Consider the following 22,476-nt stretch of genomic DNA (forward strand, 5'->3'; position numbering starts at 1 on the left):
TCAATCACAATCCAGAATAGCGCTCCATCAGTATGTTGAAAATGATTCGAACAGAACCTTGACAAGTATTGATTAAAAATGTTAAGAAGGATTGGATCAGGATCCTGGGTGCCACCTCATCCGAATCCAGAAAAAAGACTCCAAGAATATTTAAAAATATCCCCTCTGGATCCTGAGTTGGATTCTTCCAAGAACGAACGTAACGAATCGTTAGAGGGAGTGACCAAACTCAATTAAATGGCATTTTATGTGCCGAAACAGCTCGCAGCTCGTTAGATAAGCCACGCGAGTTGTCCGTACTGAGTTGGTTTCTCGGAAAGTAACCAGAGCCTGTGCAACCTTGGACAAATTTGTTTAAACTGCATTATTAGTGTCTTATGGATGTGTATTATAATTTAAGGTAGTTTGATATAACGACAATATTTATTTGAAGAAGAGTTTTGGTCCCAAATACCCGAATGGTTCGATCCCGCTGGGTATTCGGATGACTGGACGATGGTGTTGGAATTAATTTATTTTGGCTTTTTCCTACCGGTCGTTCGTCTATGGGGCTATACACTAATTACGTAAGGGCATATCGGGGGAGGTGGAGTTTCAAAATATCTTACAAATTCTTATCTGAGGGGGAGGGAGGGTTTGTCCTTTCTTGCGTAATATCATAAAGCAAGTTTAAAAAATTAAATCCATAAGGAAAATATTCTTTTTAATAAGAAAAGGGAACTATTTTCATTTGTACCATATAATCCTTGTATATCAAACAATATGAGTAATTTTTTGGCTCTTGGTTGTACATTGTTCTGTTCGGGAACTGCAGTCACAATATGCCTTACAAGTTAAGAAGTTTTGATACCCTTCGTGTTGTTAGACCGACTTTGTTCTTTTCAAACATTCGATTCAAACCCGCAAGGTATCTGGAAAATGTTCCAACATGCGATTGTCAAAGATCTTGAGTGTCGAATATTTCCAGAGTGTGAACTGTATTTTAATTCAGGAAAATTCGAAGATGGTTAACTCGGAGCTATGCGTACGATATGCGTTACAGCTGGAACTCAGAATAAATTCATGCCAGAAGAGATTATAAACTCTTTTAAATTCCACATCTCAAGAAAATAGATTCAAAGGGAGTGGAATATAGCAAAGCAGATCATGTGGATCAAATTGGAGTTACTAAATATCTGACAACAGTTATTCTTTCTACTGGGCGAGATTGGTATGCAATTAAAATTCTGCAGATGATTACAGTTAAATTTCGTCATGAGTTTTCTTGTAATAATTCTATACATACCGTTTTCGCTATCTTATTATTTGATGAATTAACAATTTGATTGTTTTTAATTACGATAAGCATGATAAGATCTAATGTAGAGGGAGAGGGAGTTCACCAAAATCTTACGAACTCTTATCTGGGGGAGGGGGAGGTTGAAAAGCTCTGAAACAGCCTTACGTAATTAGTGTACGGCCCCTATCCTACTTTATCTTGTCAGAGTGTGTAGTCAGTCCGATTTTTGCATGCTCTTTTACAAACCCTTTCATGATTAAAATCAGTTTCTTCAAAACCTACTGGGATCGCGCAATCTAAAAGTCCTGTTTGAATTAAAATATGAACGTCTCTCTCAGTAATAACTGCTCAATTCTTCTAGTCTACATAAAACGGTTACTAGGTTTGATCTGTTAAAATTTTAACGAAATTAAATGATCCAATGGAAACTAATAATACTAAATTAAAAAAAAATTGGTTCCGCAACTAACTGTATTCAAATGAAAAATTAATAGCCAACCTTATTAGATTTTTAGACCTAAAATCGCATAAACCAGTTTAAAATCATATGAGATTTCGTGATTATAGTTCAGCTCCTTAGACTTCCAGCGGGCGTATGTCGATTAATACATAAGAGAGTACATCGCCCTGCTTCAACTCATCGAGCATCGGATTCGAATATCGATTCGATGATTTAAAATTCACTTTCTTCCTGTACGAAGTTTTTTTTTCTTCTTTTTGTCGAAAACGTAATAATGTCTAGTTTTGGGTGTTATATAGTATAAGATCGTATACAAATGCAGTTGAATTTCGCAAGTTTGTCCCCAATTAAATTCGTCGATACCGATTTGCCTGACTCTCGCAACAAAGACAGCGTGGCGATCGTTCAAACTAATCATATAGAACCCGTCCTCAATTGACAAATGTTCTTCTGGAATTACGTGCCGTATTGATTAGCATTTGTTTACAAATAGATACGAGTGAGAGCTGCGGCAATAGTTAGTACTGTTGTGATAAATGATATCATCTCTATCCTTGTTGGAGTTAGTTTTTTATTCATAACAAAATTAAAACACACGTGTTTATAAGCAAGATCGTCCAGAAGAAACTTAACTACAAAATTATTTATTATCTAATTTTGATGTTAACTATTTCAACAATAGAATTGGTTATTTTGCGATACATTTAAACGTTTCGAGTAATGTTACATATTGCCTCTCTAAGGTCGAATTAGCACATACTACTGTGGTTGTCACAAAGACACCGCGTGTGAGTACGATAATTTGTTTAAATAATCATTTCACGCCGCATTAGCATTGACTGGAAGACTGGTAGCAGAAGGACTTTGTGGATCTTTCAAACAACATGGCGCTATAGCTACGCTTGATACACTCGAGTAAACAGTGGAATTCCGTCTCAAACATCCAGTTGATTTACGTTATAAACATATGTGTGCTGTAACTTCTCTTTCTCCAGACATTCGTCGGCCGACGAGGCTGTTCTATTTCGATCCGGTATGCATTTCCGATCCTAGGGTGGTTCCAGCACAATGAGCTTTTATTATATTTATCTTTGTACATTTTTTAGCACTTTCGGATGTCGCAGTATACAAAATCAGGAACCATAATATATTGACTAAAACGGCACGTTGCTAAAAATCGTCAATTCAATTATCTTAGTAGTATTAAAAAGATTCAAGGATTGGTTGACATTGCATTACATGCGCATCGGAATACCACATTTGGCAAGCAAACTGTACCTGTGGAAAGCGAAGTGAAATTTGCGTCGTAACAGGCACCACTCAAAACGTATTTTGGCTGTATTGGAGCAACTTGGTAAAAACACCATTTTTAAAATTTTTACCGAGTTCAATTCACGTTACTATTCTGAAGGGGCACTGAAATGGTATGGCAATACGGTAAAGAGTGAGAACGGGTCAAAGCAGGCTGAGTGGGTTATTACAAAGCCGGCTAAAATTATATCCAGCTACTCGCAAAACAGAAATTTTTATAGCTGAATAAATTTCCACCCGATTTGAACACTTCTGCGATTTTAATTAACGATTTTAACGGATTCCCGGTATTTCGGACTTTCTAAGATATTGGGATAGTAAGGATAGCAAAGCAATGTGTCAATGAAAGCCTCTAGTTGCATATTTTTTCTTCCGTTAATAGGTGTATAGAGAAAAATCATCCGGCAGACAACTTAACATGACGCGCAACCCACAGTTCAGGATGCGGAAAAACTAGTAAGAGTTAAAATAGAGCTTAAACTCGCGAAAGTGACCTACATTTAGCTATAATACGTTAAAAACTATGTTTTGATAGCGTTCAGAAGTTTAGCCCAGGTAGGAAACTTCATAGCGAAGAACAACATGCAATATAACATCAGAACCAAGTTTTCCGTACAAAATGTTATGGCAGATGTTCGTATACATGACTTATTCTCAACGGCGTTCGTATTGTGCGAATGTGAGAGGCAAAACCTATTCCTTATAATACTATCGAATGTAATCCCTGAAAATGAATATCTCAACACGCATCAGACTCCGTGAACAAGATCCTACAGACAGGCTTTTTGTAGTGTTTTTTTACTTCAGAAATTCTTTCTTGATTCTTGTAGTTATCAGCACACACATGCCGTCATTGATATTAAATTCCTCGCCGAAGGTGCTGGCAGTCGATTTTGGGGTGCTGGATGCTTGTCTGAACAGGTGCCACCAATTTAGTCAAAACATAATTGTCCCATGTATATAGGAAATCCCATAGAACATGGGACAAATATGCTTGTAACGGCAGTAATGGTATTGAAAAGCGTTCTTTGGATTCGTTTACCGTAGACGAGTAGTCAGTCGGTTGTAGTGCATTCTCTACAGCATTTTCCGCGCAGGGTACCCAATACTGTACCGTCTGATTACAGTATTTGTGCGTAGGAATCTGTCCTTCAGGGGTCTATATGGTGGATTGCTTTATTTTGGTTCCATCACTTCTGAATTGATTGAATAAGCAGGAGGGAATATGTCTTTGAACCCCCGGTAAGAAGTTTCTTCAAATATCAGGTGTAAAGTGTAAGAAAGCTTGGAAGAAAATCTGGCAACCGGGCGATATCCAATTTAGGCAGCTACCAAAATTAGCAAAACTGTTCCGCTATAATTCGCCGTTGATTTTCGCAATGTTTATGTTTTAGAATTACACTCAGTTCCCGTTGTAAGTCAAACGCTGGGCGTTGCCGATGTCGACGAAATGATTCCCAAAGTTTATTCTCGGCTTAAATCATCTTTCAATCCGGGACCTGAGCCTAGTCCCTGCTCAAGTCACAGGGACCGTCTGAGGTGGGTTCTCAGTGTCCTCTTTTTTGCGCAGGTAAGCTAAAGAGTGAGAGACAGACTTCTCAATATCGACTCTAGGAACACCAATCAGTGCGATAAGACCGCTCGGCAAATGAACTAGACTAGGATGATTAATTCGACTGATCGTTCGGCGGATTGCCTTGGTTTTCCACGAGGAGCGGGTCCTGTTCTCATACGCAGGGATGCCAAAAGTTATTTTAAAAAATCTCATATTTTTTCAAAAAGTCGAAGTATTTGTATGGGTTCCATTACTCATCTGTAAGCTGTATTTATTGTATTTTACTAATGAAACCTGCTTTTGCGTTAACGAATATATCTCAAAAAAAAATCGGTAATTATGCTGCTAATCATATAATTTCAATTGTTTAATTTTGAGCATAGTGCATTTAAATTAAATTGGAATCTTTCTTTAGAATTCAGCGAAGAAACTTGGCATTTACTTCTACGTCAGAAATAACCTAGGGAAGCTACTGGGGACCGTTGATGTTTATACTTTCCTTCAATGCAATTAGTGCTGAAGATTCCTCTCCGCGCCTTCGCAGGCGTTCTCCATACGTTTCATCTAATCTGCTCAATTGAGGATTATAGATTTCTCCAACAACAGCTTGAAGTCTTCGTTGTCTGTAGTCTAGCAAGAATCGCGTGAGTGTAAATCCTAAGAAAAGGTTGGTGATAGAATTCTTACGAAAGATATTCTGGCAGATTTTTCAATTCGCGCAGATTCGTCATCAAAATTCCGACTTCCCGTTTAAAATCACACACATTGAATTTGGTCGTACTATATCTGATCTTTGGCAAAGCATTCTAAAGGCCTTGAAAGAACTAGTCAGTCGTTACATGTATTTCGAAAATTGGCCAAGATAATCTCATAATTGTGATATCTATCTATCTATATATAGAAAAGTCAAAGTTTGTATGTATATGATTTATAGACTCCCAAACGGCTTAACCGATTTCCGTAAAAATTTGCACACAGTAGGTATTTGGTATGGGGCGTGTTTGTGTGCTATTAGTTGGAGATTATCTGCCCGCCAGATGGCGCTTTGGAACAAATTGTGTTTTCCTCCTATTTCGTTGAAAGTCGCAGCAACGCGCGATGGGTGTTAGCTAGTACTGTATAAAACAATCAAATGGTGTTACAAGCGACATGCCTTTTATGAAGTACTGCCACGTTTACATACCCGCTCGCAAAGTAGAGATGGACGGTGTATTTACCGATTTAAGTATGCCATGCGTGAAAGTAATAAAGCATAGGATTGGCTGAAGGACCTCTTGCCTCAGTGAGCGAAGATTTTGAATGGCAATCGCAGTAGACGGGGGAAAATGGCGTGTCGCTTCAAACTGTTGTTTGACAAGGATCGTCTGTCTGTTCAGCTGTTTGTACCGCACGTACGTGTGCAGCAATGCACAAAATACAAGCAAATGGGAAGTTTTAGTAATAAGGCTTGGTAAGACAATTGCACGGAATATCATTGGGATTACTCTTTCATTGAGAATGGTGAAAAGTGTTGCTCTTGCAAGGAGAGTCCGAGTGATCTACTAACATGCAACGAGTTTTTGTCAAAAATTTTCTCCACTAAGGAGAAATATATGCTGGTCTAGGAAGCGTGATTCGGATGGAGAGACATATTTTATTGCTCCTAAAAACTATAGGCAGAAGAGATTTCTTGTAAAGGCTTACATTTTTCTCTTGAGAGGCCACCAAATATACCAGCTAGAGGGAGCCCGGACACAAAACTAAAATAAACTGTTTCTGGTCTTTGAAATTTTAACCCAAACAAGGAGTTCCCAGTGCTTCCAGGAACACCAAAAAATCTCATGTGGCATTTCGATCATAGATCTAATTTAGTGCAGGACTAGTTAGGCCTAGGTCGGTCACCGGCAAGTTTGTGATATTGCGGAACTCCTCCCGATATCGGGAAAAGGTTTGCAATAATTTTTGCTATTTTTTTAGGTGTTTAAAAGTGTTTGTAGTGGAAATTTTCGTATCGTACAACTCGAACATGTTCGGTGTTATGTTCTTTTATCAACATTACATTCAAAAACAAACAACACCATTTATTATGAATAAATCTGAATGGGACTGTCAGGGCCGTAGCGTGGTCTTCTGGCACCCTTGCGGATTCTAAGCCGTGTGCCCTAGGGCATTGCAAAAAAAAATTTTTTTTCAATTCTCATAGGCCCCCCACTCATATTGTGACAAATGTCAAAGTAAGCTCAGATGCCAAATTTCACATCATTTGGACAATTTTAGACCCCCGCCCACTTCGCTTGAAATTGTTGAAATATGTTATATGGAAAAATATGGAGGAAAAATATATTAAATACTATAACTTTTGAAGTAGCAATCAGAAAATTACGACTTATACCTCTATTTAAAATAAATAACCTTAATATTTGAAGGAAGAAATTCCTGTTTCTGGACAAATAGGGGAAAGTGGGGTATTGTGTCATTTTGGCCTCAAAATTCTCTATTTTTAATAATTTTTCTGCTCCGTGATGCAAATCATACATATTTTGAAGTTTTTCTAATGTGAAAAAATCTCAGAAATCGAACGGAACCTTTTAGACCTTTGTCCGAATACGGGAAGTTGGGGTTATAGGGCCTTTTGTCATTAATATTAAATTTTATCATTTTCTCGTGCATATATCTCTATTATTCTTCAATCAATTCTCATAAACTGTACCTTGTTAAACGTGAAAAATCCTTAGGAACACAATAAAAATAGATTCGTTATGGGTAAAATTCGGAAACATCAAATTATCTTATATTTAGTCTCGATTTCACATTTCTATCATAAAATTGCACATATTAACTCCATTTAACAACAAAATTCTTATTAAATTTACTACTTTTAGTTGGTGTAAAGTACGCTTGAGGATCGCATGAGAAAAGTTTCCATCCTGGAAAAATAGGGGAAGTTGAGGTATTAGGACATTTAACGAAAAAAATGTGATTTGTAGAGTTAATGTCCAAAAATTTAATGTTTCTGAATTTTTCCGCTAACGAATTAATTTTTGTTGTATTCATAAGAATTTTCCGCGTTCAACAAGCTACATATCATGAAAATTGATTGAAGAAGAATAGAGATATATTCACGAGAAAATTATAAAATTTAATATTAATGACAAAAGGTCCTATAATATGTAGGATTTGCATCACAAAGCAGAAAAATTATGAAAAATAGGGGATTTTGGGGTCAAACTGACCCAGTACCTCACTTTCTCCTATTTTTCTAGAAAGAGGAATATCTCCCTTCAAAGACTTAGGTCATTTCCATTAAAAAAGGTATAAATTATAATTTTCTGATAGCTACTTAAAAATTATAGCATTTAGTATATTTTTCCTCTATATTTTCCCATAGTACCAATTTCAAAAATTTCAAGCGAAGTGGGCGGGGGTCTAAAATTGTCCAAATGATGTGAAATTTGGCATCTACGCTTACTTTGACATTTGTCACAATATGGGAGGGGGGGCCTTTGAGAATTGAAATAAAAACTTTTTTCTTGCAATGCCCTAGTGTGCCCCTTCGGTATTCACATCGGCTTTCTTTTTCAGTTGAGTGTGTACCTGGAAATGGCACTGTTATCCTAATTTTATAAAACAAGATTTCAGCGCCCTCCTCCCCTAAGGGTAACGCCACCCGCATGCAACGGGCCTGTTCACCAACGGCTCCTGAATTCCATGATATTTACCACATTAAACCGTGTTAGATGCTCTAAATTAATTATTAAATTTCTTTTGTTAGATCTGCTATTCAACTGTTGTAGGTGTACATTTGAATACACAATACTTCAAATAAGCGGATTTTCTACTTTCTTATAAAACCTAGTGCTACGATTCGATTATTTATCAATAAAATATGTTATTTATATTACATACCATGAAATCCTTATTTTAATGAATTGGAAAGGCACAATTACACCAGTAATGCATTAAAACAGGTGTTTTTTATAAGTCGAAGGAGCAATGTTTACTTGGAAACCGTATTTTATGCAACCTGTATATAAATTTGTTACTCATCGAATCTTAAAGGAATATTTGAAACAGTAGTATGAACTATTATATCTTTTCGTATAATAGCGTGAATACTGTTTTAAGGTCGGCCTTCGAATATAAATTTTACAGTTCTGCGCACCCTCAGATCATTACTAACTTTAGCATTAAATCAGGAGTCCCATAAGGAAGCAACACCATAACTGTTTATGGAAGATCGTAAAGCGGTTTACGCTGATCATTTGAACTTTGTCACGTGTTCCGCAGTCTTCCATTACCTTGCAGTCTACTATTGGTGACTGAAATCACCAACAAGCAAGCTTTTGGTTACATTTGATGATTATACAAAAACTTCTGCTTGTTGAACATCTGCAATATTTTACTGAAATAATTAGGCGGCCAAAATTATTTCGCTGAAACTGTGGAAACTTAGCTAATTGTTATGCATTTTCATAAATCGAATTCTACGCATATGATATTTAAATCATGGCTTACTAGTTTTGCTGAATATTAGCATAACCGAAATTTAATTGAATATGTTGTAGAAAAAATGTGAAATATCAAGTTATATCCAAGAATAGTAATAAATAATCCAAATAAAATAGCTGGTAATATATGATACCATAGTGTAAAAGATCTAGATCTCTATCAACACAAGAAAGAAAATTCTTCGGTGCTTCACGGTCGTAGGATATGTGAAATAAATCTTGATTCTGAATTTAGCGTATTTTTTAGCTTTGAAAAATAATGATGATCTCAATCCTGAGAAATTGTGCAATCCCCAAAACGTTAATTCGAACTACATGACTAATTATTCTATATAAGTATCGGCTCTTACCCTCATGCTGCAAAATAAATATCGTAAAATTCGCGAATGTCGTTTTGAACAAAGTTTTCTATTTCGAATAAATAAATGGTACTATCTAGCAAAATTCACGTAAACTCAAACACAAACTTTCGACTAAATGCTTCGCAACATATTAATTTTCGAACCACCCCACCGCAATCGTTCACGCTCTTCAATATTTTGTTTTGCGCCGGTGAAGAAAATATTGACCAGTCAGTGAAGCCTCGAATGTTTACACTCCGATTGCAACTTTATCTTGAACAGCACCCCTTCCTCAGTTCATCACCCCTCTTTACACCAGCCAAAATCGTTACAATCGATGACTGACCAAACCGACACGACCTTCGGCAAACCGGCAGGGTTTATTTATATCGTATCTGTACTCACCAACACACAGTCCCGTGGCGGTCCACATCGCTACCGAGCTGAGCCGTCGCCGTTGCAAATTCCCGTCCATCACCAGCCGGACGTCGTCTTATTCTTGCCACACAAATAATTCCCGGTCTGACCGGAATGTTCTCCCCGCGTAAATCGTTGCAACCGGCTCTCGGTAGCCCTGCTAACAACAGCTGCTCAATCAAATGGAACACTCAAAGATTCGTACAATAACAATAACAATTGGTGACACTTTTCCCCGTGCAGAGCTCTCGTTACATCACACTTAACCTGGCTCGCTGTACTAATGCGACTGAAACTGAAAGCGAGCGTGAATGTGTCTCACGCGCTCAGTCGTGGTTGTTCAGTCTGTTTTCGCTCTATCGCGATGTGGTGCTAGTTAGGGTTCGTCGCGGTGCGGATGTGGGCGGTAAATGGATTGTCCGCACCGCAACCGCAAAAAAATATCAAAACCGCACCGCTTACCGCAACCGCACTATATTTACCGCACCGCACCGCGCGGTAATGCGGTAAATGCGGTAAATTTTTATATTTTTAAAAATTGTGTTGAAAAATTGTTCATTTGTATAACCATATATAATAAAATTTTATTCTTATTTACACGAAATTTAACTTTAAGAGACTCCTCAGAATGTAATGTTTAAGAAAAAATCAACTTTTGCATTTTCTATTAATAAAACTCCGTACATTTAAAATGCAAGCATTATACATTCAAAAACGTTGTGCTGCAGTAATAGGAAAACTTTTATTTTAGCAACCCTCCAGTTAATTGAAAAAATGTAATGAAAATGTAATAAGAAATGAAGTATTTTTTTCTTTAAATTGTCATATTTTCAATGTGTTTGACATATGAAAATTAAATGGATGATTTTCGCATTTACGTAGTAAAAACCACTTTCCATTCTTAAAGGAATTTCAACAACAAAAAAATTTAAAGTCGAAATACCAGTGCTTCTATATAGTAGCGCATATATTCCAATACAGTCAAATAAAAACATTGTATTTCATCAATAAGAACGATGCCATATTTGACGAAAAAAAATTGCTCTATACATTACATCTAATCAGGAGTCCAGTCTCAACCGGTACAGAATTATTGAACATTAGAAAATCTGCTAAAAATGTATGATTTGTAACATACAGCAGAAATGTTATTAAAAATAGAGGGTTTTATGGACAAAATATCCCAAAACTCCAACTTCCGCATTTTTCAAGAAACATATGTATTTTCATTCAGAAACTAGGATGGCTCCCTTGAAATATATGAAGTGTGATTTTCTAAATGCTAGTTCTAGAAAGTTCTAGCATTTAATGTATTTTCCTATAATATTTTCTCAAAGAGCCAATGGCAAAAACTTCAATTAACGGGAGTCAACCGATGTGGTATTTGGCAAAAATAGTTTCAAAAAAGCTACAAAATAGTCTTAACCCTCCAGCACACGCGCCGTTGTATTTTCCTTCCGAAACTCTAGCGAAATCTTCTTTCAGCAACAGCGGCTGCTCATTCGGGGAACCATTCGCGCAAGTTCTGGAGGGTTAACTGAAAAATATTAGGACTTAATTTGGTAGAAAACTATCGTAAATTTGAATGGAAGTACGCGAAAAAAAGTTATGTAGCATACTTTTTGAGAAAGAATGATAGAATATTCATCCTAATTTGGACCCCTCCTTATTTTGGACGATTTAATACATTTGTATCCTTTACTGCCAATTACTTCAAATTCGTTTGGTTTGATGAAAATAATTATATTCTTTGGGTTGTGTTTAAGTCCCAGCATAATTAGTTTATCTCTAATTTCTTCAAATTAATCAAAATTCACAGTTGAAAAATTGATATCGGAAACGATTCATAATTCAACGATTTCCAACAGAAATCGGCAGAAGTGATGCACTTTTAAATTGTATTTAAGAGTAAAAATTTATTGTTTTTAAATGATCTAATAATTTTGTCTCTATTTGGATCTTGTATTTTATGTATTTGAAATGGTTAGTTTGTGAAGTCTTACTTAGAAGTAATAACTAAAATAACTAGTGTCCAAAATATGTCGTAAAAATAATAGCGTCAAAATATGTCGGACACAGCTAGATTTTCTTTCGTAATAGCAGTCCGTTTATCAATTTAGAATAACCGAAATTATCACTTTATCTATTATTTTTTTGCGGTGCGGTTGCGGTAAAACCGCGCGGTAAAAGCTCTTTCCCGCACCGCATCCGCGGGAAAAAGTGTCTTACCGCACCGCAGATTTTGCGGTGCGGGTGCGGTAAATACCGCGCGGTTGCGGTAATTACCGCAACCGCGACGAACCCTAGTGCTAGTGCATGGATGGCGTCTGTCTGCTCGCGTGAACAAGAGTTCACTCTCTGTGGAATAACGATACTAAGTAGAGGACGGTTGGCTAAGATCGCAACCGAACCGAAGAGACGCAAAACAAGCAGCACGTGAGAGTAAAAGTAGTCGAGTTTCGGTCGCCCACAAGCGTCCGATGACGAGGATCGTGCTCGATCGACCCGGCGAAGATCAAAGCTCACAGGTTCTTGATAAGGCTGACTGATGTCGACAGGCACTTTGTATGCGAACGCGATCGCGCCTCAGGCAAATAATACTATTGAATTTGCTAATTGTCTAATGATGTTTTATGGACTATTAATTTGCTCACTCGTCAAATCGTTTGCAGTGACGTGCCGTGAAATTATTATCGCGTTTAGCTATAATTAACTGCTAATTGCTGCGCTTGGTTAAATCAGGCAATGATGGTTTCACGGAAGGAGACTGATTCGTACTGACAGTTGGGTGAACAGCTAACAAGGGTTTTTATTAATCGGATCTCGTTCGAGTCTAGGGGAAAGATGAATGCCAGTGAGATCCCTTTGGTGCATATTGCACGGCGCGCTTGCGAATGTAACCTCATCTCACGATTAGTTTATCAGCTAGGCCTCGCTATCTCGAGCAAATAGGGTGGGCATTCCTGCTGCAATAGTCAGGAGCTTTGGAGTCTTGAATCATTCCAATGGTGATGATTGCATCGGTTGGAAATCTACTGTTTCCCGGACGGGAGGAAGAATGGTTTGTATTTCTGGTAATCCTGGAAGTTATCAGATTTTAGCATGCATATATCACTTTGGGCTTTGACTCAATAGTTTTCTAATGTATTTTCCCGGGTTTGAATGATATTACTCATTATAAGCAGAGTATTCATGTGGATACCACAATTTTTAGAAGTGGTAGTTTTAGTAATAGAAGGAATAATTTGCCAAAATTATGCTATCGTATCCTTCGTGAAACTTAAAATAATTAAACGTCAAAGACTATGAAATAGTTAGGCCTTCAGTAAAATTTACAAATCGTTTTCACTAAATTTAAGCTGACGGAAATGAAAATGCGGACTTCTTTAGTACTTTGAAAATCAAATTTGAAGATTTACCTGTGAAAGTAGCTTAATTGCATTGAAAGTATTATTGCACTATGCTATATTTCTCCTTAATGGAAAGCAATTTTGGTAAAAACTATTTTTTCTCCATTAAGGAAAAAATTGTATAAAACTATCTTTGCGCGGGAAAAGCAGAAAACCTATAACAAAATTAGTTATGGAATTTGCGTTTCGACTTCGTCTCATCAGAATCCGACACTAACTTAGTTAACAGACTAAAGTTTTTTGGAGCTAGCGTCAATCTGGCGCTAGCTTAGTACGTTAACTAAGTTAGTATCGGATTCTGATGAGATGAAGTCGAAACGCTGATTCCATAACTAATTTAATTCGATTGCAACGAGTCAAAGATTTTTGAATAAGATCTTACAGGATTTTATTCAATTTTATTTTTTCAATGAATTGTTTTACAAAGCAAGTACCGAATATAATACCGATAACTATCTCAATTTCGAAACAATGGATACAGGGTGTTTTAGTCATAACGTCATTGCTTTTACTTGAAACTACATTATATTTTCGATGAATGCAGGTTCATGGGAATTTATTGAATATTTACATCAATGTTTCAATATATCTTCTATTGATTTTTACTAACGTCTTCGGGCGCTTAGAGTTGCTGATGATGAAGGTCCTGATCGAGAACCCGTTAGAATCTGGATTTACCCTTTGATGAAGTATTTCGATTCGACCCAATTTCTTATACTTCTTGGCAGCCAATACTCATGATTGACGAAGCCTTATATGGAGGAGGTGTGAGTTTGATTATTTTGTGTTGATATGTGATGGTAGGTGGTATGGGGGTGGGGCAGGTTAGGGTAGTAGTTTTTTTAAGGGAGACCAGGAGTAGTTTTTCAACATAAAACTTATATGCGTTTTTCTCGAAACCATGCGTTTGAAGTAGGTACCAAGCTATCCTCCGCATTTTTGTTGATTTAGAAGCTCATTTTTGCCTTTCTCATATAGAAAGGTTATGCAATCACTCTAAAAAACGTCAACCTAATCCCGGAGGTCCAAATTTCTTTTTGACTCGCATAAGGTTTCTGGATTTTAACAGGGGCGTAGTTGATGGTTTAAGGAGAGGGGTTACACCCCCTCCCTTGTACCGTTCACTCCCCTCCCTTAAAAATCTCCTTAAATCTCCCCTCAGCCCTCATACCCCTCCCCTTCAACCCCATCATCTGTAAACCACCACTATATCACAAAGCATACCAATTTAAGCTTGGGAGTCGTTCGTTCATGGAACTTTCGCCCTCCTCACATACCCACCCCCGCATGACAAAATGAGTTAACAAGCAGATAATATTGATCTAATACTGATTAGGCTAATGAAGTACGATATTTTTTTTTGTTTCAAGTGTTTCACCGTCGACACGTACACAGAAAAAAATATTTTGTAATTTTAAGTTTATTTTCATGCACATATTTGGAGCATGAATATAAATGTGAAATATTAAGTTCCACCACAAAGACACACGACTTGTCGTGCTTTCTTCAACGAATTTTATTAGAATTTTACACGTGGATTGAAAATTACAGTTTCTTTAAACGGAAAACCAATGCACTTCAATGTATTTTTACTCGAAAACTGCTGTAAAATGAATGACATGTAATATTACACGAATGAAAGTGGAAAATTGTATGCTGTTTGATGCTCCAATTGATTTTAACGTAATTTCCAATCAAATTTTTGATTCAATCGTTGTATGTTTACATTCGTATTGATTTACATGTCGTTTAAATTTCATTATTTTTTGGTGTGTAGCTCATCAAGTTCGTGGCTGGCTGTATAAATGCAAAATGTACTAAGAATTTAATGGACATTTCCACAACTATGTTGAACATAAAAAGCCTCCGTGCTATAGTTTAGAGAAATGAGAAAGGCACAATTGCACCGCTAGGTGGATTAAAACAGGTTTTTTAGTTTGTAACCCATTCTTTTTAATAGCTGGAAAGGGAGTGAAAAATTGTTTTTGGCTTGCCACTACCTATTGTTTTTCAATAATAAAGGACGATTTGCAGTATGCAAAAAACCTTAACATATTTTGTCTTACCATTTTCGAAAAAAAATATATTAAGTCCGAAAACATGCTAAAAACTTCTATGATTCCTTAGTTTTCATTAAAACTACGAGGCATTTGTAATCACTCATTCACTCACTGCCTATATATCATTAATACCGTCATCTCTAACTCATGTGCTATAAATCACTATTAGCGGCAGTAATGTGCGGTAAATCTGTTTCCGGGAAGGATATTAAAAGTCAACAAATATCTATGAAATCCGTTCTACCTTCCCATCTTGTACAGTGTGACAGCCAAAGCTATCATTAAACTAACCAAAAAATTCTATCTACTATTTTGTTCCTTATCCACTGCACAAGCAAGACAGTTTCGTAACCTCCGGCTGCGTAGTCAAATAAACAGAAATAACAGTGCTGGTTCTACGAGAAAACAAAATTCAGATTTACCAATATTGGACCTGTAGTCCACGATATGGAACGATTAATGACAGTAAAAATGAAGCTCAATCTTGAGGATACATACTGCTATACCATGTCCGCAAACGTGTACTGGTAATGTTGAGAAGTTTAGTCCAGGCAAAAAACTTCATTGCGTGGAACAACATGTAAGACTACGTCGAACATGAGAACGTTAAAACCAAGATCCTTGTTTACATCGATGAAACCGAGGTACGTTCACACGACTTAGCACCATGCACTTAATCGGACTACATTTAGAGATTAATTTCGGAATACGAAGAAGTAGTACCCGTAACGTGCCATACTTGGAAAAATTTAATCACTGGCGTTGATAACAGTGTTCGTGACATGTGTATGTGGCTGACTAAATCCATCTCTTCTTAGCTTGCTTTTATAGCCAACAGAGGAGAATACATTAAATATAAGCAAATAACGAACTCGGGTCAAATTCGTCCGTGCTACTTCCGAACGAAAAACAACTCATCGAAACTAAATAGTCTGTCCCCTGCCACTGGGAGAATCAGTCTCAGTACACATAATTTTGTATTTTCTGTCTATCAGCGTTGAAAATGTTGAAGAAGCTGAAACACCGAGAAACGAAACATCCGCGCGCACTGGAATACTGCGCACACAGAGTCCAATAATCAAACAACAGAGATTCTTTGTTTATAAACTGTAGATATATAAGAACCACAGTTTGCATCACGTGACGAGTCGAAAAAAAACAGATTTGTTGAAAGAGCATATCAAAGTTTGGGTAGGTATATTGATTTGACAAAAGATCACGTACATAAGTGCGTGAAATATTATATACTGGATTATTATTTCAATATCTCATTTCATCATATGTGCATATATTCAACGAGTTTAATAATATACAAGGGAATGCAAATATATTTGGTAAAGAGTAGTTCTAAATTATTTTTTTAGGTTGTAGGATTTTTGAGCAAACAACAAACTATACTATAGAGTGGTACTAAAGAATGTAACTATACAGTTACATTCTTTAGTACCACTCTTTAATTTAACAGTTCAAGATATAAATTATAGTTTTGGCTATTCGAAGTTATGAAATATATTCCTTCGACGTCATTAGAATTTGCACAAAGCCTTTGAGACAATAAGTTGTACTGAGTAATTTCTCTTTAAAAATCTTACTTGAGGATTTTTGAGGTCGCTGAGAACGAATATGAAGGCAGAGAAATAAAATTTGCAACTTCGATAACCTAAGCTTTGAAAAGAAATCGATTTCCGTAAAAGCCCAGTCTGGACGAGACTAGGAAGTGCCATACACCATAGTCATCGACATTGAGCGGGTTAAACGCAATCTTAGCGAACGCCGCTGTCGATGACCGGGTGAAATTCTCTCAGATTATGAAATTCAATTCTTCATATTGCGACATACAATTTACAGTTGAACTTACAGTAGTACTCTCAAATATTTTCATGGTATTATTGTGCTTACAGATCAGATTTGTTATCTTCCTATTTCTCTTCGTGATCCAAAATGGTGTTACGACTAATGTAGTATGCCGCCGCACAGTTGTCTTTCATACCCCTCTGAATTCACATTACATTTTTCAATACACTTACACATATTTTTCGATCTGTTTTACATCACAATAGGCCGACAAAGTGAAAAGATAAAAATGACTCATATTGACACAAACCAGAATCGATTTCTATTCCCACCAGTATCGTCTTTACGCATGGGCATATTAGGCCAGGGCCAGGGGCCCGGGATTTGGGGGACTCCGTGCTTAGTATGAATATAAAATAATTCCAATTCCTAGAAATAGTTGCACACAAGCATGTGGGTAAGAATGGACCGGTAGTAGCTCCAAATCGCACATTGTGACGTATCCCATTTTAACAAGACGTTCAAAGCTGTACGCACACGAGGCAACAGGGCACACGCCACAAAAAATATTCACTATGGATTTTGTTCTAGGTATTCCAAATCGGCGACAGCAATAGCTTTTCAATAAGTAAAACAAAGTCCTTAGTAAATATTTTTTGTGGCATCAGATAACACAGCGGTATAATGATAGCGGCAGTAAACGATGAATTTCAACATATTTTGAGAAAAAACAATGAAATGATTAATACAACACGTATGTAAAGTTCGAAAGGCACCGAACAGAAGCGGCAACCAGAGCATGGTGTACGAACTTGCACTAGGAAGTTGTACGGGAAGTGGAAGCGGAATGTGTCTAAACTCGCTACAAAATCCTTGTTCGGCAAGCGATCCGTAGATGTGGCAAACATTTAGTTTGGGACCATCAACGGAAAAGTCCATAATGTTATGTTAGTAAAGCTCCAAAAAAGTTTAAAAATCCCTTTGCGAAAGTATGATCGAAAGTGTTTACACAAATAGTCCCTAACTTTACTTTAAATCAGATTAATGGAATCAAGGCAAATATGTGTGCCTTTAGAGACATTTGAAGACCCTCGGATATTTGGTGGGATATATTGTGTGTACAAATTTCTTTCAATTGGTCCCAATAATATATAGAATGCAAATATCTAAAATAAACGAATCCCGCGCTTAGACTCACTGGCCATGACGTAAACATTACCAGTTGCATTATTTATAATATGGATCGCCTGATATACAAAATAGTTTCACAGCACGAACCATCAATTACCACTCCTCACACGTCCACACTCTCTCTTTCCTATCGTGTTCGTAGCAACTGTAACGACTCACATCTATCCTTATATTTATCTAACCATTTCTGAGTTGTGTCATAAGATCTTCAAGTAATCTGAAATATTTGTTAGCCCAATTTTGTGTGCTGTTCCACTGTTAATAGTTTTTCCATTTCAGTGAAGAGCAAAATCACTCGCGGAAACAAACTTCGTATTACATTCCACTTAAAAAAGAAAATATTTATAATCCTAACAAAATTTGAAAATATTTGAATTATTAGAAATGTAAACGTAATTTTAGTTCAAACCCTGCTTTTCCCTGAAGATTAAGAGCTATTCCTTCGAAACGTTGCACTATGGAAGGTCATGTGACCAAAAATCAAAAACGACAAAAACTCCAATTTAATTCAATTCTTTACTGAGCGTTTATATATAGGGAGGTACTGAGGAGATTTGATCCTCTTTTCCATTTTACAATCAAACTGTGAAATGATGAAAAATGTGGATTGTTTTGTATTTTTATGTTTTCTAGGGACGACTAATAATCATAACAAAATGACATAGAAATATTACACTGAACAAGAACTATGAGCATTTTTGGAAACCTACAAGTGATTGTAGCAGCACCTGCCATCTTTTGCTCAACGCATTGGCTCAAATGGTAGTGCGATAATATCGGCACCCGAATCGAGTTTTTGCTGCGCTCAAACACAAGAATATTACCATTTTCAAGCCATTTTTGTTATTATATTGGAGCGCAGTAAAGACGCCGAGTTAATGAAATTAATAATTGGTGTAGCTCTTTTATTTGAGTGCTTAAAGCTACCAGAATAATCCGTAGCACTGATGTTATTGCAATTATTCTGATTGAATTCCAGTGGAGCAGTGCTGCCAGAGACATTTTCAGTTATCGGTGTAAAATTAAATTTTTAATATAATTAATTTGTGGTAAAATATTTTTGAAAACTGATAAATATTATCAATTTAGACTATCTTTGACTACCTTTACCTCCCAATTGAATTATTGAAAATTTTTCAGGAAATGTGTACTGAGGATTGGAAGGTAAAAAAATGCACAGCTTCTAGTTAGAGAAGCGCAGGTTTTTCGTGCTTTATTACTCCAACCCTTTCAAATTAAAATGGTTTTGGAACCCTACAAGCGCTACAAAAAAGTTGGGCATGAATGAGTTAATCTTTTGCATGTAATTCATTTTGTTTGTTTTATTAATTTTTTAACTCAATTTATGTTTTGTTTTATTCGTATTATTCATTTCATTCATTTTATTCATTTCATACATTTTATTATTAAAATATTTTTTCCAGTCCATATATTTTATCCAGTTCCTTTATTTTATTAATTCTCTTCAGTCATTGTTTCTATTTATCTCATTCAATTTGTTAGAGTGAGACAATTTAAATTATTCTATTAATTTTATAACTTTTTTAATATTTTTCAATTTTCAGAACTTATTTTGCTTTATTTTTTGTATTAATTTGATATATTAGTTATTCAACACACTCCATGTAACTTTCTTCAATTTTTTTACTTTATTAATTCGTTAATTTTATTTGTTCCATTGATTTTCTATAATTTATTCAGTTTATTCGAGGTTTTATTCGTGCTTGACTAAAATTACGTTCATCTCACCTCTAATCAGGTGCCAATTTTGCGTGAGTTCTGCAAACTAATGAATTATCTAACAGCGATATGTGTAAGAAATGTCTCATCTCACTGTTAGGTGGATTAAATCGGCTTCTTTATTAATTTGAATATGGTTGCCTGATTTGATTTAAATTTAAAAAAAAATAAATCTCAGGGTTGTATGAATTAATTACTCGTTCAATTATTGTGCTTCTTAGTGCCAATTAAAAGGGCTACTTAGTGCCCAGGTGCCCCGAGTGGTCTTAAGACAGTCCTGATTTCCACCAGGGGTCTCCGCTCCAAATTTAAACCAAAATGCACTAGTTTAGCTGCCGGGCCAATGTGATCTTAGTGCTGGGATTTATTTACATAGATAAATCCGCTTGCTTATCTTTGCACCGCTTCACAGTGTTTCCAAATAGGCAAAAACGTGATCGAAATCCCATCTTAATCTAGTATTGGTTTGGTGATTAATCCCCCTAAAGCTGAGAAGCAAATTTTTGTTTGATCATTTATGAAAATAATAAAAAACTGTATTCTGCAAAGTTGTAGGAAATAAAATAAGAAACAACTTTTCTGAAAAGACTATGTATCTATCGTTTGATTTTAATACACGTTTGTGGAATTTTCTATGATACACCCATGAAAATCACTTTTTTTTCAAAATAACTTTAGGCTCAAGAAATTACAGAGAGGATAATACTCGAAAGTCCTCCAGGGTATAAACCAACACAGATCTAGTACGCCGATTGTTGGAAAATCTGATCCCCAAATTTAATAAATCAGAGAATTTCTGCCGAAGACAAATACTGCGTTATCGGACGATGCGAAAAAAATTTTCGTAGGTCCAGGAGACAACACAGTCACTGAAAGCGACACAAGTGGAGATGAAGACATTTTATTATAAAACCAATCCAAACTAAAAGATTTTAGAATTGAAATCATTAGTATTGGTATATTTCTAATATACCATTTGATTTGTAGTTGGTAAGCTATGTTAACCCCTCCCCCTCCTACCTCTCCCCATGTAATAACATACTTCATACTTCCTGCTTTTACTCTTAAATGTGTGATGTAATTTTTGAAGGGCTTTATGGTCGGTTTTATGGTTGGTTTTATGGTCGCTTTTTGAATCTAAAAAAACATGCAAGAGACAGCATGCGACAAATAGTTATCCCTGGATTTGATAGCATTTGTTAGTTTCAAATGAATATGGCTTTGTCTGTGGAAATTTGCGGATTGAAGTGCTATTTCATACCAAAATGTTACTTTTTTGGCATAAAAACTTTCGATAAATCGAATTAGATAATTTTAGATGTTTGGTATATGAAGTCATCCATATTCTGGATACTGGTAAAGTATACAAGTGAGTTCATAAAGCAAAGCCTCGGCACTACAATCCCCCTTGCGGAATATTCGCCTTCTCTTTCAACAGACTCCACAGTCGATTCTTAGTGTACAGGCTATTACGTGGCTAGTGCTACCATCCCACTTCCTTCCTGATTGTGACTAATTGTGACTCCTGACAGTACTAATTTGTGACCTCTGTGACTAACGTCACACCCATTTTGCCGCACCGCACCAGTAGATGAGTTCATTTGGTTCCCAAAATTCCAAATTTCCGGAAACACATCTCAGTGCTAGAATATCATCTAGGAATTTTATGAAATCCTAGCAAAATTATTGTCAAAAATTATCCCAGATGATTAATTAGTACAGTTATGGAACCATCTGACGATTTGAGTGTCCGTTCCGGGGTCAAGTCATCATGTGATATCATAATGATAAATCTTCTGGGATATTTCCAGGCATTTTGTCATTCATATATTTAGGTATCAATTTAAAGTTACATATAGCGTCCCAATATTGAACATTTATACGGAAATCCGGGAACTATGTGAGTTTCCTAATCCAAAATCTAACTTAAGGGTTAGACTGCATTCCGCATGAATTCATGCTAGCCAGAAATCAAACAATGTTGTTTCTGAAGTCTTTTGCGTTAAAAATTGAAGCAACACTGATAGGGTTATCCTGCATAGTTTTATACCTATTCGGGTGTATCATATTGATAGCTCTGTCAGGGAAGCGTTGATGTATGCGAGAGAATTTTCTTCGAACTTTGCAATGTAACGAGCTTTCAGTTGTGTTCAAAGTAAAGAAACAATCAAATAAATTATCGCTTTATCGGTTAGAAATTTATGAACTGATTGTTTATAAAACGAGGAATTTTAGATTGACACCCCATCGAATAAAACAAATTTTCGGTTGAATTTCAAATGCATTTTGAAAATCCTTGAAAAATTAAACACTCTCTTAGCTACACCACCGCTGAATTTAAATCCGTATCGACCATACATCACACTACACTACGCCATCACTCATCGGCAAGAGCGTACTAATTTGCACAAGTCAGCGAAAATTAGTTAGC

At 36.2% G+C, this 22,476-nt stretch overlaps 2 protein-coding genes across 4 annotated transcripts in view; one reads left to right on the forward strand and one right to left on the reverse strand.

Moving 5' to 3' along the window:
* LOC131686700 (fasciclin-3-like) overlaps nucleotides 1-10,215 on the reverse strand; it is a 31,943-nt gene extending 21,728 nt beyond the window's left edge. The window contains exon 1 of the mRNA XM_058970611.1: nucleotides 9,839-10,215. Within this exon, the coding sequence (XP_058826594.1) occupies nucleotides 9,839-9,908 (70 nt within the window). The 5' untranslated portion in view covers nucleotides 9,909-10,215. The remainder of the gene's footprint in view (nucleotides 1-9,838) is intronic.
* The window catches only part of LOC131686697 (uncharacterized), a 1,014,555-nt gene that overhangs the window by 697,171 nt on the left and 294,908 nt on the right, over nucleotides 1-22,476 (forward strand). The gene's annotated exons all lie outside the window — the stretch shown is intronic.

The sequence above is a fragment of the Topomyia yanbarensis genome, chromosome 3 (assembly GCF_030247195.1).
Source record: "Topomyia yanbarensis strain Yona2022 chromosome 3, ASM3024719v1, whole genome shotgun sequence".
Classification (NCBI taxonomy): domain Eukaryota; kingdom Metazoa; phylum Arthropoda; class Insecta; order Diptera; family Culicidae; genus Topomyia; species Topomyia yanbarensis.